General features: G+C 43.7%; 1 protein-coding gene across 1 annotated transcript in view; it reads left to right on the forward strand.

Moving 5' to 3' along the window:
• Window positions 1–16368, forward strand: part of LOC126471001 (rapamycin-insensitive companion of mTOR) — a 265260-nt gene that overhangs the window by 153327 nt on the left and 95565 nt on the right. Inside the window, exon 17 of the mRNA XM_050099053.1 lies at window positions 674–881. Within this exon, the coding sequence (XP_049955010.1) occupies window positions 674–881 (208 nt within the window). The remainder of the gene's footprint in view (window positions 1–673; window positions 882–16368) is intronic.

The raw sequence follows: 16368 nt of genomic DNA on the forward strand, positions 1-16368 counted from the left end.
TTTATTTACAAACAAATGAGAGCAAAAAGAATAAAGTATGTACTTGATTGGAAGTTATGTATTTTTAATATATTTTACTTTTTTTCCATCGTGTTTATTTCGTTTCTCTTCCCTTTAATTCATATTTCCTTCTCAATCTGTTCTCATCATCTCTGGACTGAAACTGACACAGTGCTTACCAATATACTACCGTTGACCTCTTAGTATCTCTGACAACTCCCCCTTCATCTTTGTCTTGCTTTCAGCAGATGGGCATCTCTATTTCTGTGGTCAGAGTGGTCTGCCCTTCCTTTCAACCTTCTCAAACCTATCTCTCTTTCCCTTCTGATAAAGGAACTAGTAGTTCTGAAAGATACGACAGTTTCTTATACTTTTGTGTCTTTATCAGCAGTACTGAGAATTTTGCCTGCTGAAGGTAAGTACCCATTCTGTATTGTAGTTCTGTTTCCTCATACATAGTACACTTGATCAGCTGCATGTGAACATGTTTTAAGAAAATTTATATTAATAGTCTGTAAATGTACTTTTCCATATAATTATGAAATTCTATACAAAAGATGTGCAAAAAATGTTACTGACTCAACTCAACTAAGCTAATCCAGTGTAAATTGAATTTTTTGTAGGGTAGAATGGTGCATTAAGGGAGAAAATGTCTAATACTCTTTATGAACAGGTATGTTGGTGTCATTGAGGGCGAACTGCACGATTCTCTTACCTTACATAAAAGAGGAGAAGATGGGCGTTATGTCCGGCGGATCAGCAATGTGAAACAACGTGTTGCTGATGTATATGTGCCACCGCATCTGTATGGACAGTTATCTCAACATGAAGCTGGTTTTAGAATGCTTCTGGATGGGGGTCATTTGAGCTCCTATTTTCAGGTACAAAGGACTCAATGTAAAGGAATTTCTTAGATAAATCTTCAGCATGTCTGTTTGTCTAAGTAGAGTATACTTTCTGAATGTTTCACCATCATCTTCATTATGCATGACTGCAGTAATGCAAAGTCATTTGTTTTGTTCAGAATCATATAATTTTTCATTTGAAATTTGAAAGAATGCCTCATTTGTTGTTTACCACTGTTATGACATTTTGTCAGTTCTACAAAATCACTGAACAACAAAATGTTTGAAATCTGTAATGCTTAGGTAACAGTGCTAGATAAGAGTGATCATTCTAAAAGTTTAATAACTGTGACTCTGCTCAGTAACTGAAAATACTAGCAGTTGCAAGGTCTCATAGAACAGCAAACGCTTCTCACAAATGCGATTCGTGATTTCGTCGCGGCATCAAATGCGGGGCATCTCTCGTCGTTGTCTCTACCCTCCTTTTCCTCCTTATGACGAGACGGCGGAAGACTGGTCTGATTACGAAAAACGTCTTCGACAGCACTTCTTGGCATTTCATGTCGCGGATGACCAAACATGTAATTACTGATGTAAGTCTCTGTTCCTTTCATGGATTTCACATCAAATGTATCAGTTGTTGTTGCAATTGGCTCCTTTGAAAGATCCTGCGTCTTTGTCCTTTGCTTAAATGTGCTCACTTCTGTCCATCTATTTTCAAAAGCATATGCATGTGGTAGCCTCTCATGTTGCCTTTTATCATTGTCAAAAACAACCGAATCAATCCTATTGCGCTTGGGCTGCTGAACTTCACGGCCTCAGTAGAAAGTGTCAATTTGTTACTGAAATTCACAGAGAATCCTACGCCGATTCCATGGTATGGGATGCTATTATCCGATCGGCGCCCAACAAAGAAGTTAGGCAATGTCTACATCTACATCTACATCCATACTCCGCAAGCCACCTGACGGTGTGAGGCGGAGGGTTCTCCCTTCTATTCCAGTCTCGTATTGTTCGTGGAAAGAAGGATTGTCGGTATGCCTCTGTGCGGGCTCTAATCTATCTGATTTTATCCTCATGGTCTCTTCGCGAGATATACGTAGGAGGGAGCAATATACTGCTTGACTCTTCGGTGAAGGTGTGTTCTCGAAACTTCAACAAAAGCCCGTACCAAGCTACTGAGCATCTCTCCTGCAGAGTCTTCCACTGGAGTTTATCTATCATCTCTGTAGCGCTTTCGCAATTACTAAATGATCCTGTAACGAAGCGCGCTGCTCTCCGTTGCATATTCTCTCTCTCTCTTCTATCAACCCTATCTGGTACGGATCCCACACTGCTGAGCAGTATTCAAGCAGCGGGCAAACAAGCGTACTGTAACCTACTTCCTTTGTTTTCGGATTGCATTTCCTTAGGATTCTTCCAATGAATCTCGGTCTGGCTTCTGCTTTACTGACGATCAACTTTATATGATAATTCCATTTTAAATCACTCCTAATGCGTACTCCCAGATAATTTGTGGCATTAACTGCTTCCAGTTGCTGACCTGCTATATCGTAGCTAAATGATAAGGGATCTTTCTTTCTGTGTATTCGCAGCACATTACACTTGTCTACATTGAGATTCAATTGCCATTCCCTGCACCATGCGTCAATTCGCTGCAGATCCTCCTGCATTTCAGTGCAATTTTCCATTGTTACAACCTCTCGATATACCACAGCATCATCCGCAAAAAGCCTCAGTGAACTTCCGATGTCATCCAGAAGGTCATTTATGTATATTGTGAATAGCAACGGTCGTACGACACTCCCCTGCGGCACACCTGAAATCACTCTTACTTCGGAAGACTTCTCTCCATTGAGAATGACATGCTGCGTTCTGTTATCTAGGAACTCTTCAATCCAATCACACAATTGGTCTGATAGTCCATATGCTCTTACTTTGTTCATTAAACGACTGTGGGGAACTGTATTGAACGCCTTGTGGAAGTCAAGAAACACGGCATCTACCTGTGAACCCATGTCTATGGCCCTCTGAGTCTCGTGGACGAATAGCGCGTGCTGAGTTTCACACGACCGTCTTTTTCGAAACCCATACTGATTCCTACAGAGTAGATTTCTAGTCTCCAGAAAAGTCATTATACTCGAACATAATACGTGTTCCAAAATTCTACAACTTATCCACATTAGAGATATAGGTCTATAGTTCTGCACATCTGTTCGACGTCCCTTCTTGGAAACGGAGATGACGTGTGCCCCTTTCCAATCCTTTGGAACGCTACGCTCTTCTTTAGACCTACGGTACACCGCTGCAAGAAGGGGGGCAAGTTCCTTCGCGTACTCTATGTAAAATCGAACTGGTATCCCATCAGATCCAGCGGCCTTTCCTCTTTTGAGCGATTTTAATTGTTTCTCTATCCTTCTGTCGTCTATTTCGATATCTACCATTTTGTCATCTGTGCGACAATCTAGAGAAGGAACTACTGTGCAGTCTTCCTCTGTGAAACAACGTGCCCTTCAGTTGACGTCCTATCCATCGCTCAGTCTTTTGAAATTTCTCGCGCCGCTGGAGCGCAAATAGAGGCATGGTGTGACGTTGGGGAAATACAACCTCTGTGTGCTGTTGACGAAGCATGTGGTGTGTCCCCGCCGGCCGACGTGGCCACAGTACACTCCCAAGCGCAGCCTTGGCCTAACCGTAAACAACCCTCTAAGAAACTGCAGCAAAACCCACGGCAACTTCCTTCATGTCCGTGGTGTTTTACGAAAGATTCACGAGAGGATTGTTCACAACGTTGGGCCGTGTGTCACAACTGCAAGAAAAGAGGTCATGTGTCATCCGTTTGCAAATCCGAACGCATACTTGATGTTCATGAACATGGCCTTGATTCTGATTGTGTGTTGTCTGTCAATTCTACTTCTTCCCTTTCGGGGAAGTTATTCCTCACTGTCTAAATACTTGGTCGAGATGTTTGCATGCAGGTGGATACTAGTTGTGCGGCCACTATCATCAATTCTCAGACATATCTTCAGTTGGGTTTTCCAATCCTGTCATCTGTCACTAGGCAATTACAGACTTACAATAAACAGAAGATTTCTCTCTTAGGACAATTTGATGCTGAGGTATCTTACAAATCTGTCGTTTGCACTGTTCCCATATTTGTGGTCAACCATAGTAATGCGGAGAATCTTTTTGGTTTCGATGCCTTTCGCGTTTTTGGGTTCTCCATAGGTGAGTCTGTCAATATCGTCTCTGATGCTATTCCTTATGCTCAGTTGGATTCCTTGTCGACGACATTTTCGTCCCTTTTTTTCTCCTGGGTTAGGCCGTGCAAACGACTGTGAAGCTCATATCATGCTCAAACCCACTGCTCGGCCTAAGTTTTTTTTGGGCTCGGCCCATTCCTGTGGCCCTTCGTGATCAGATCAAACGGGAGCTGGATCGTCTCACTGCTTCCGGAGTCTTGCTTCCTGTCACTTCCAGTGAGTGGTCCTCTCCTGTTGTTGTCGTTGCTAAGCCAAATGGTGATATTCGTCTCTGTGGCGATTTCAAAGCCACTGTAAATGCTCAATGCCTTATGGACACTTACCCTATGCCTCGACCTGAAGAATTGTTCACTAAACTTGCTGGAGGCCAGTATTTTTCTAAACTTAACCTGTCAGAAGCTTATCATCAACTTCCTCTCGATGCTGCTTCCTGGCAGATTCTGGTCCTTAACACGTCTTTCGGCCTCTATCCATACCAACAAGTGCTATTTGGAGTTGCCAGCACCTCTGCTCTCTTTCAGCGATTCTTGGAACAATTATTGCTCCCTGTCCCTGGGTGTATAAATTACATGGACGACATTTTTGTCACTGGCTCCACCACTGAAGAACATCTTCAAAATCTCCGCACACTTTTTCATGTCTTACAGACAGCCGGTCTTAAGTGTAATCTTCAGAAATCAAAATTTTTTCAGGCATCTATCATGTACTTGGTGTTTCAACTCTCTCAGGATGGTATTCGTCCGCTTCAGCAAACTGTCGCTGCGATCGATGCCCTTCCTTGCCCTACATCTGTTAAGGAACTGCAGGCCTTCTTGGGGAAAATAGCATACTATCACAGGTTTTTACCATCTGCTGCTTCAGTGGCTCAGCCGTTGCGTCACCTGTTGCATAAAAACATGCCTTTTCACTGGTCCGCATCATGCGATGCGGCTTTCCAGAAATTGAAGACTATGCTGAAACAGGCCCCGTGCCTGGCTACTTATCGACCTGGCCAACATCTTGTTCTTGCCATGGACGCCTCTCAATACGGGGTTGGTTAAGTCCTTGTGCACCGTTTTTCTGAGGGTTCTGAACAACCCATTGCTTATGCCTCCAAAACGCTCACGGATGCCCAACAAAAGTATTCTCGAATTGAAAAAGAAGCTTTGGCCATTATTTATGCTCTTCATAAGTTTGGTGTTTTTCTCTATGGATCCAAATTTCATCTTGTTACAGATCACAAACCACTTGTTTCCTTCTTTCATTCATCAACGTCATTTCCCGACAAGGCTGCACACTGCCTCCAGCATTGGGCTCTTTACTTGTCTCGTTTCAATTATGAGATTCATTTCCGGCTGACGGTTAAACATGCGAATGCTGATGCACTGTCTCGCCTTCCCATGGGTCCTGATCTGGCATTTGATAGGGACGAACTTTTGTGTTTCCACCTGGATGTTGCCGAGCAGCGGGTTGTGGACGGGTTCCCCATCACTGGGGACCGGCTGGCGGCTGCTACGGTTTCTGACCCTACCCTCTCCCGGGTTTTACGCTGTATTCAGAAGGGTTGGCCAGATCATCTGTCTGCTAAGACTTCTGATCCATTGCGGAACTACTACACTTTGCGTTACCGCCTCACGGCTAGGGATGGTGTTATCCTCCTTTCCACTGACAATGCTTCACCGCGTGTTGTGGTACCTGCGTCTTTGCGGGCTTCGGTCTTACGCCTCCTTTACCTGGGGTGTCTCTCACACAAAATCTCTGTTGCGCCATCATGTGCACTGGCCCAGCATTGACTCTGAAATCGCATGCATGGTCGCTGCCTGTGGCCGTTGTGCATCACAGGCCGCCGCCCCAAAGTCATCTTTGTCACCGTGGCCTTCTCCTGAGAAGCCCTGGGAGCGTATTCATGCTGACTTTGCAGGACCTTTTTTAGGTGCTTATTGGCTTCTCGTTATTGACGCGTACTCTAGCTTTCCTTTCATTGTCCGTTGCACGTCGTCTACCACCGCTGAAACCACGAATGCTCTAGCTCGGATTTTCTCTTTGGAAGGCTTTCCCTCTACTCTTGTTACTGAGAATATTCTGCAATTTTCCTCTTCCGATTTTGCGGATTTTTGTGCCCGTCACAGCATCATGCATGTCACGGCCCCTCCGTTCCATCCACAGTCAAACGGTGAAGCTGAACGACTGGTCTGCACATTTAAGGCTCAGATGAGGAAACTCCTGACTTCTTCTGCTGCTGATGATGCACTTCTCCAATTTCTGGCTTCTTACTGTTTCACTCCCATGGGCGACCACAGTCCAGCTGAGCTCTTACATGGCCAACAGCCCTGCACGCTACTTCATCTTCTGTGGCCTCCCACCTCATGGCCGTGGGTGCCTTTGCTTGCCGGTTCACCGCCGGCGACCTTGTATGGGTACAGGAGTATGGTAGACAGCCAAACTGGAGTCCTGGCCGCATCTTACAACACCATGGCCAACGCCTGTATGAAATCCAGACGGACATGGGTGTTGCAGTGCGTCATTCGGACCAGCTTTGGCCTCATGTGCCAGCAACGCCTGTTCCAGATGCTGCTACACCACCTTTGGCTCTACCTGATGCTCGGGACCCTGGAATCTCTCATTACTCACAACGCAGTCCTCTCACCATCATATCGGTGACAGCACAAGAACTGACACCAACAGGAGACGTGGCCATGCAGGAACCAGATGACCATCTGTCGGAGCAACTCTACTCGCCTCCTCCTCCTACGGACGCGGAAACATCGCCCATGTCTCCTGTTATAACAACTGGACTTGCCGCAATGGGCAGATTGATGCACGGGGCCCCCGCAGATTCGACCCCCACATCTCCTGTCATCTCGACACATTATCATCGGGGACACTTCTGTCCGTATTGGATGCCTCCTCCTCGAGACTTTTAGGCCAGTCAAACACCACCTATGGACGTTAGCAATCTACAGGCCACCTCCACAAGACCTGTGCAAAAACTGCAAAGGGGGGGAAAGTGTTGTGACTCGTCGATCTTTCAAAGTGCCGACACACAGTTACGCGCATCCTCTACATGCGGCGCTGTCTGCCACCTAAGCGGCCAGCCAGTCAGCAGCCGCTAGACTCGGACTCAGTTACGATTTGACTGTTAAAGAGTATCCACGTCTTACTCTGTTTACTTGGTCTGTGACTTACATGTATTGCGTCGTCCTTGAAATATATTTTTTCAACTTGGAGTTATAACATACATAAACGTATTAGTTGGCACCTATGATACTTCAATAGCTTCTAACTGCATAGGAACACTCATGAAGGAATTTTCCACTGGAAGAGGAGTAATGCAGGGTGACCCTATATCCATGAAACTATTTATAGCAGTTCTTGAAATGGCTAGTTCCAATATTATTTGGAAAGGGGAATTGGAATAAATGAGAAGAGACTCACTAATGTAAGATCAGCAGGTGATACAGTAGGTCTAGCTAAAAATATGATGCATTCTCAATAAAGGATTTTTCAGATAGTTGTCAAAAACTGGGCCTTAAGATAAACCTATCCAAAACAAATACAAGGAGTATTCAACTAGTCATGCAATACTTTTTTCTCAGCCAATTTCAGTTGAAAAAATCAGGAACTTGTTGTGGGACATCATGGAAGATTCCCACTTCATGAAGTTCCGATATGTGGCGGCGCTATACATAGCCTTCAGAATGGTGTGTGTAATGGAGGTATGTTCCAAGCAGAGAGCTGTAATTGACTTTCTTTTGGCACAAAGCTAGAGCATTACAAATATTCACAGGTGGTTGCACAATATCTACAGAGACCTGGCTGTGAAGAAAAGCACAGTGAGTCATTCGATGAGGTGTGTCTCATCATCCAAAGTTGCACAAACCTGTCCGATCTCCCACGTGCTGGCCACCTGCAAACAACTGTGGCTCCTACAATGTTGGAACGTGTAGCCACTCTCATTTGAGGTGATCAGCAGATCACAATAAAACACCCAGTTGCATAACTGCATGTCTCTGTTGGTAGTGCTGACACACTAGCTCACCAGTTGCGTTACTGAAAGTTGTGTGGCCACTGGGTTCCTCCTTGCCTAACAGAAGGCCACAAAGAGCAACAAAGGACCATACGAGGTGTGGCTAGAAAAAAACTGGACTGATGCTGGAAAAAAACATTTATTTACAATTATTTACAATTTCATGTTATCTCCTTCAATGTACTCTCCTCCTCGGTCTCTACACCGCTCCATACGAATTTTCCACTGTTCATAGCAATGCTGCAGATCATTTTCGGTAAGTCCATACATTACTTCCGTCGCTTTTTCTTTTACTGCTTCAACAGTCTCAAATCTAGTTCCTTTCAAAGCTGACTTGACTTTAGGGAAAAGAAAAAAGTCACAGGGGGCCAAATCAGGTGAGTAGGGTGGATGATCTAAGATGGGAATGTTGTGTTTTGCCAAAAACGTCTTCACTGACAACGCACTGTGAGCTGGGGCATTGTCTTGGTGAAGGATCCGTGACTTTTTTCTCCACAAATCGTTCCGTTTTCTCTGTACTCGCTCACGTAGGGTAGCCAGGACGCTAATGTGGTAATGCTGATTCACTGTTTGTCCCTCTGGTACCCAATCAGTGTGCACAATCCCTTTGATGTCAAAAAAAAACAATCATCATTGCCTTGAATTTCGATTTCGACATTCATGCTTTTTTTTGTCGTGGAGAACCAGGAGTTTTCCAATGTATCGATTGGCGTTTAGTTTCGGGATCGTAAGTAAAAAACCACGATTCATCGCAAGTAATAACATTTTGTAAGAAGGTTGGATCACTTTCAATGTTTTCCAGGATGTCAGAACAAATCATTCTTCGGCATTCCTTCTGTTCAATTGTGAGACACTTTGGAACCATTTTTGAACACACTTTGTTCATGTTGAAACTTTCATGAAGAATCTGCCTAACACTTTCCTTGTCAACTCCTGTTAACCCAGAAACTGCTCTGATTGTTAAACGGCGATCTTGTCGATTTTTTCAATGTTTGCATCAGTTTTTGCTGACAATGGTCTGCCAGTGCGAGTGTCATCACTGGTGTCTTCGCGGCCATCTTTAAATCATTTAAACCACTCAAACACTTGTGTTCGCGATAAACAATCATCGCCGTACACTTGTTGTAACATTACAAACGTTTCACTTGCAGATTTTCCTAGTGTGAAACAAAATTTGATGTTAACACGCTGTTCTTTCTGTACACTCAACATTTTCCGACGCACAGACAAAACGTCAACTACTTAAAACAGACGCCACGGGCAGACTGAGTGCAGGAGGCAGATGAAACTCGAGCAGTAGGCGGAGCGAGAGTCACGTGACAGGCCACGCGACTTTCAGCCTTATTGCATTTGTTTTATTGTTTCACCAGTACTAGTCCGGTTTTTTTCTAGCCACACCTCGTATTTGCAGAATTTCTTGCTTATTACAAGGCTGATCGTGACAGATTTTTGTGAACATAATCACATTTGATGGAACATGGATTCCTCACTTCAAACCAGAAACAAAACAACAATGCCTGGAGTGGCAGCACACCGCCTCTCCTCCGAAGAAAAAGTTGAAAACCACATCTTTAGCTGGTAGACCCAGGGCAATGGTCTTCTGGGTCTCTGAAGGGGATATTCTCTTTGATTTCCTACTTCATGATGCAACAATAGACTCTGAAGAGTATTGTGCTACTCTCAGGAAATTGAAGAAATGATTTCAGCGTGTGCATTCCCACAAAAATGCAAATGAACGTATAAATCTCCATGACAACACAAGCCCTCACAGAAGTCTGTATACCCGAGAGTAGCTCACAAAACTTCATTGGACTGTTCTTCCCCATCCTCTCTACAGCCCCGATCTCGCACTTTCTGACTTGCATCTGTTTGGCCAAATGAAGTGTGCGAAGCAGTATTTTTATGATGGGGAGGTTATTGATGTAGAAAGACATTGGCTCCAACATTGGCCAGTAGAGTGATACCATGTGGGTATACAAGCCCTCCCAGTAAGTTGAGGTAAGGGCATCAGATTGAATGGAAATTATGTTGGAAAATAGAGTTTTGTGGCCAAAAGAGTGGGGAATAGTATGGTGTATTGGAATCCTGAATAAAACTCACTTGCTTTCAGAATAAAAAAGCTACTTGTGTTACATATTGAACACCCATCACATATACATAACAAAGGGTAACTGCAAAACAAATAATATTGAAAAGTTGTTTAAAAATTGTTAATGAATATGTTTATCTGAGATCCTGTAATTTTCTACCAAATCTAGCTTGGTTGGAGGGATTATGTAAGAAATGCAACCAGTTTAAACCCAGTATGCCAACAAACTTAAAAATACAATAAATAAATAAATAATAATAAATTTATTTTTGAACAGTGTGTTCTTCCCACACTAACATCTGGCTGTGAATTTTTTATTTTAAAAGAGTTTTTCAGAAGAAAACTTTGGACAGCTCAGTGAGCTATCGAAACGTCTCTCCTAGGTCTCATTAAGGAAGATGGGAAAAGAAATGAAGTCATAAGAGCAATAACATGTCCAAAAGAACAGACACCACAGTATATAATTGAGGTGAGGACAGCTAATGATCACTTCAGTGCAGATGCATACCAGGCCTGAACTCGTAAAGAAATTTGTGAATAGCCGCAAGCAATGAGAATAATGGGCGAGGGGCACTACATTAGTAGTGTGTGGATAAAGCGAGAATTTGGGCCTGATGGGAGGCATAGTCCACACAGTAGTGATGACCACTGTGTTTGGATGGTCCAGTGATGAGTGCATCAGCCTAGGAAGCCGGAGAACTGGGTTCGAATCATGGTCCAGCACAAGTTTTCGACATTCCCAATTGATTTAAATCGGTGCCCACTCGCAGCCAATGTCTGTAATTCCTTTGTATCTTAACATATGTATATTGCTTGGGATATTTGATACTAATTTTTATTGAAACTCTGTGGCAGATTAAAACTGTGTGCCCGACCGAGACTCGAACTCGGGACCTTTGCCTTTCGCGGACAAGTGCTCTACCATCTGAGCTACCGAAGCATGACTCACGCCCGGTACTCACAGCTTTACTTCTGCCAGTATCTCGTCTCCTACCTTCCAAACTTTACAGAAACTCTCCTGCGAACCTTGCAGAACTAGCACTCCTGAAAGAAAGGATATTGCGGAGACATGGCTTAGCCACAGCCTGGGGGGAGGTTTCCAGAATGAGAGTTTCACTCTGCAGCGGAGTGTGCACTGATATGAAACTTCCTGGCAGATTAAAACTGTGTGCCCGACTTGATCGGGCGCACAGTTTTAATCTTCCAGGAAGTTTCATATCAGCGCACACTCCGCTGCAGAGTGAAAATCTCATTCTAATTTTTATTGGTTTCCATTGGCAAATCTGGTGAAAGTTGCTGTTGTGACATAGTATTGCTCATATAGTGGCCATTGGCTCTTGACACCTGTCGGTGCTTCCTGCTGCAGCAGTGTGGTGTTTATGCCATGTAGTGAGGCTATCTCGGTAAGCAAGATCAGCCTACTTGTCTATAACAACTGGCAACCAAGACAGTGAGAGGTTGTAACACCCATTGTGATTTCATGTTGGAGAAGTCACAGTATTAAATATCCCCAGCAGTAAGCATCTATTGTTCCTTTGTATGCCAAGACACCCAGCAAATTTTAAATACTATATATTTTTTAAAGCAGTAACTAGAAACTACAGTCTGTCACCTTTATGAAGACAGCAAGGAATATCAGCCAAAAAATAACAGTGTTTAATCACACATGACACTGTCACACATTTAAATGAGTTGTATTGGAATGAACTTTGGGTGCGAAAGTCTATGATACTGAATAACTAACCTGTCTGGATAGGTATTGCACAATGGCACATTTAAGTTAAAAGCACTAAGGGGGAAAAAATCTTGCATTTCTGAAGAGGTATCAAGATTTCAGTTAATAGCTAAGTTTCAAGGGGTATGCATCAGCCTCTGTTCCACCAAAGCAATAATCATTGCCAGTGGGCAGACTGAGCCCTGCTGCATGACAGAATTCACCATTTTCACAGTAGGCTCGATGGCACTAACAGAAGATTGATGATCCTGCATGTATTGTTAGGTAGCAAACCGATGAGAATAGACTGGGAGAAGATCAGCAGACTGACATAGTTCCAAACCAACGTATCAAATACAACTGCGTCTGGCCACCAAAAGCCGAAATTGACCTGACTGTCACCACATGCTCGCAATGAAATGCCCATCATCAACACATCTGGATGCTTGTGAACCTGTTCAAATGAACCAGCTGCACAAGTGGTACCCAAAGGGCTCAAGTTCGTAGTGACTCCAAAATGGGTACGCACATATGAAGTAATAGTGTTGTTAGATATCTCGCTTCATTACCTACCCAGGGCACCAGATAGAAGCAGAGTACATCAGTCATGAGAGAATCCATACTGTGCCATGTGCAGAGCCAGCATAAGCTAATATCTCAAAGGAAGAATGCCATGCCATGTTATAACATAGGAATTTTATACTATTACAAGCTGGCAAGGCTAAAACATCTGTGATTATGAACTTAATTGCGACACTACTCCCAAAATAATTAGGCAGACACATACTTTAGTTAGAAACTCGAGATTACAGTATGGCACAGCAAGAATGGTCATCCCTCAAGACCCAACAGCACTGAGGATCTATGTAGTACCTAAAGGTACCCAAGGAAGCACACCCGTTAAGGCCCGTAGTTAATTTTGTTAATTTGCCTACATAACTGCCCACAAAATTCTTAATAACAAACTGAGAAATCTGATGAGTCATACAGAATCATATGCTCAGGACTCTATACATTTCATCGTGCACTTAAAGGGGCTACCAATTTCGCTCCTTAATGATGAACTTCAATGACAAATCCTTGATTAATGATATACCAGTACAGGATGTAATGAATACTTTACAAGAGCACATTACACTGAATACATGTTACCTCATGTGGGACTGCCTGATGACCACTAACTTGAAGTGGAAAGGCAACTTTTGTGAACAGAGAAATGATGTGGTAAGGGGCACTCCCTTCTCTCACCAATAGCTGGAGACCTGTTGACGGAAGCTTCATGGTGGAAATTGAAAAGGACAGTATGCCACATTTTCTGAGTGTGGTAGTCAGTAGGAAATTTGACGGGTAGTTTAGATGTAGAGTGTTCAGAAAGCCAAAAAGCGTGGAAAGATACCTGAACAGTCTGGCTCATTATCACACCAAATCAGATCATCTTCGTGATTCATATATTTATGACACTCTTGTATCTTGCTGCTAGTGCATGTGAGTGATTGTGCACCAAGTGTGGGGTCCCCATGCACGTGTGCTCGAATCAGGTGCCAACTGTATCAGCATGGGTCGGCCGCTGGAGACCACCTGTAGGAGGCGGGCATGTGGCGCGGTCTTCACTGCACCGTCCACTGGTGACTCACATGTATATATATGTGTGCAGAGTGGCGCTGACTGACCCTCTCTATTTTGATCCAGTTATATCACTCACATCTGTTGTTCTGTGTCTTGTTATGTGTGGATTCATGAGTAGCCGATTTCTGTTATTGTTTTCAGAGGTTTATGAATAAAGCTATATTTGTGTTACGTGGCTCAGTTTTGTGTATTACTTACTTACTACATGACTGGCAATGAGTTTGGAATAGTTTCCATATGTGCAGTCTTTAAGTACAGTTCCGTTAAGTTAGTCATTATGGATGCTGTGCTACCAGCCCTGATTGAACAGCTTACTTCGGCAGTGACTACTTTGTCGGCTTCCATTAACATCCACCCAGTTTTCCTCCATATGATGATTCAGCTGTCGATTGGGAAGCTTACAAAAAAAGACTCGGACAGCATTTTCTGGCTGTCGGTGTGACAGACTCAGATTTGTGCAAAGCCTCCTTCCACTCACAGATTCACCCTAAAATGTATCAATTACTGTGTCAGCTTGCCTCATTACAAGAACTCTGCAAACGAATGCATGTCCTAGCCACATGAGTTGGGGAAGTTTCTGGAATAGCGGGTGACCAAATTGAAAAGTTGGTCAATGTGACAGTAGTGTCAAAAGAGGCCCACTAGGACCACAGATAGCTTGCACGAGAAAGCAGCAGTGGTGGTGGTAAACATGTTGGGCCCAGTGTTGAGCAGCCCAAGGCTGGCCCAAGCATCCACGACCGTTACAGCACCAGCATCAAAAGTCTCTGTTTCCGTCTTTTCTCTTCTGTTTTGTCCAGCACAAACAATCGACATACTCTAAGCACTGGGCCAATTGTAATGCTTGCCACATTGCTGATACCGGGGTTGAGATGGACGCATTTCAGGCATTTGGATTTTCTATCACCAACGAAGTTCACCTTTTGTCTGATCAGGTATCTTATTCTCATTTAGAAACATTGTGTGAGGAGTTTTCAAACTTGTTTTTGGAAAGTATAGGGTGCACTATGAATTTTTTTGCTCATATTTCTTTGAAATCCACAGCTCGGCCTCATTTTTGGCAAGTGTATCCTATTCCTATTGCCCTGAAAGATCAAGTGTAAGCAGAATTGGACAGACTTCAGTCTGTAATGGTGGCGCAACCTGTTATGGCTAGTGAATGGTTGTGTCTACTGGTTGTAGTTGGAAGCTGTTGGGGAAACTTCACCTCTTTGGCAACTTCAGTGCTAGCATCAGCGTGCAGTCGATCATGGATGCGTATCCTCTTCGATGCCGGAAGGACCTATTGGCAAAAATGTAGGGTGGCCAGTATTTTTCTAAAATTGATTTGTATGAAGCATATCTGCAGATCCCTGTGGACAAAGAGTTCTGTCGAGTTCTGGTTTTGAATACTCCTTTTGGTCTCTGGCAACATTTGTGCCTTCCTTTTGGTATGGCTAGTGCCCCTGCTATTTCAAGTGATTTTTAGAGCAACTGATTATGCCTGTCCTGGGTTGTGTAATTATCTGTATGATATTGTTGTGACAGGCTCCTCCACAGCCAACCAGTTGAAAAATTTGCGCACTTTGTTACCTGTCTTACAGTCTGCAGGCTTATGGTGTAATGTTGCAAAATCTCAGTTTTTTCAACCTTTTATTTTTTATTTGGGGCTCAAGGTCCAGTGGGATGGGGTCAGACCACATCTCTGCTGTTACATCTGTGCCTCGCTCCTCATCCACAAAGGAGCTTCAGGCCTTCCTAGGAAAGATAACCTACTGCAATAAATCTCTACCGGGAGCAGCCACACTGGTCCACCTGTTGCATGATTTGTTACGCAAGAGTGTACCTTTTTACTGGAGCCCGGATTGTGAACATGCTTTTCACATGTTCAAATCCAAACTATTCTGGGACTATTATTAAACTACATTCTCTCTAGATCAGCACATAGTTTTGGTGACTGATGCCTCACATTAGTGCACGGTGATGGTGATGGCTCTGAACGACCTATCGTGTTCACATGTAAATCTCTCACTTTGGCCCAACATCCTTACTCTCAGGTGGAAAAAGAGGCTCTTGTCATAGTCTATGCTCTGTGGGGATTTTTTTGTTCTCTCCAGGTTTCACATTATTGCTGAACATAAACCCTTGGTTTCCTTGTTTAACCCTCACACTTCCTTGCCTGAAAAGCGAACACACCACCTACAATGCTGGGTGTTGTTCTTGTCTTGCTACAATTACAAAATCCGTTTTCAACCTACAACTAAACATGCCAGTGTGGACATCTTGTCCCATTTTCCTGTGGATTCTGATTCAAACTTTGATCTTCAAGATTCACTTTGTTTCCGTCTCAATATTGAAATGCAGGATGTGGTCGAGGGTTTACAAATTAGGAGCTTGCGCATAGCAGCTGCTGGTTCTCCAACAGGTGGTTCAGTTTGTTCAACGGGACTGGCCAGATACACTGCTCGGTCAGGCTTTGAACAACCTGTGCAACTATTTTTCTTTATAGGATAACCTCTCTGTTTTTGACAGTGTTTTGCTGTTGTCCACAGACAACCTCTCTCCCAGAGTAGTCATATCCACTGCATTATGGTGCGACGTTCTATGCCTTCTTCAGCAGAGCCATTGGGGAGCATTAAACTTTTAGCTAGGAGACATGCTTTTTTGCCCAGGGATTGATGGCAAAATTGTCAGTTTTGAGGCAAATTGTGAACAGTGTGCCCAACAACAGGCAGCTCCCAGGGCATCTCTGTCTCCCTGGCCCACTCCCCTGTATCCATGCGAACGCATTGTGGGTCTTTTCTTGATTTCCTATTGGCTCTTGGTTGTAGATGCATTTTAACGGT

Source organism: Schistocerca serialis, chromosome 3 (assembly GCF_023864345.2).
Source record: "Schistocerca serialis cubense isolate TAMUIC-IGC-003099 chromosome 3, iqSchSeri2.2, whole genome shotgun sequence".
Classification (NCBI taxonomy): Eukaryota; Metazoa; Arthropoda; class Insecta; order Orthoptera; family Acrididae; genus Schistocerca; species Schistocerca serialis.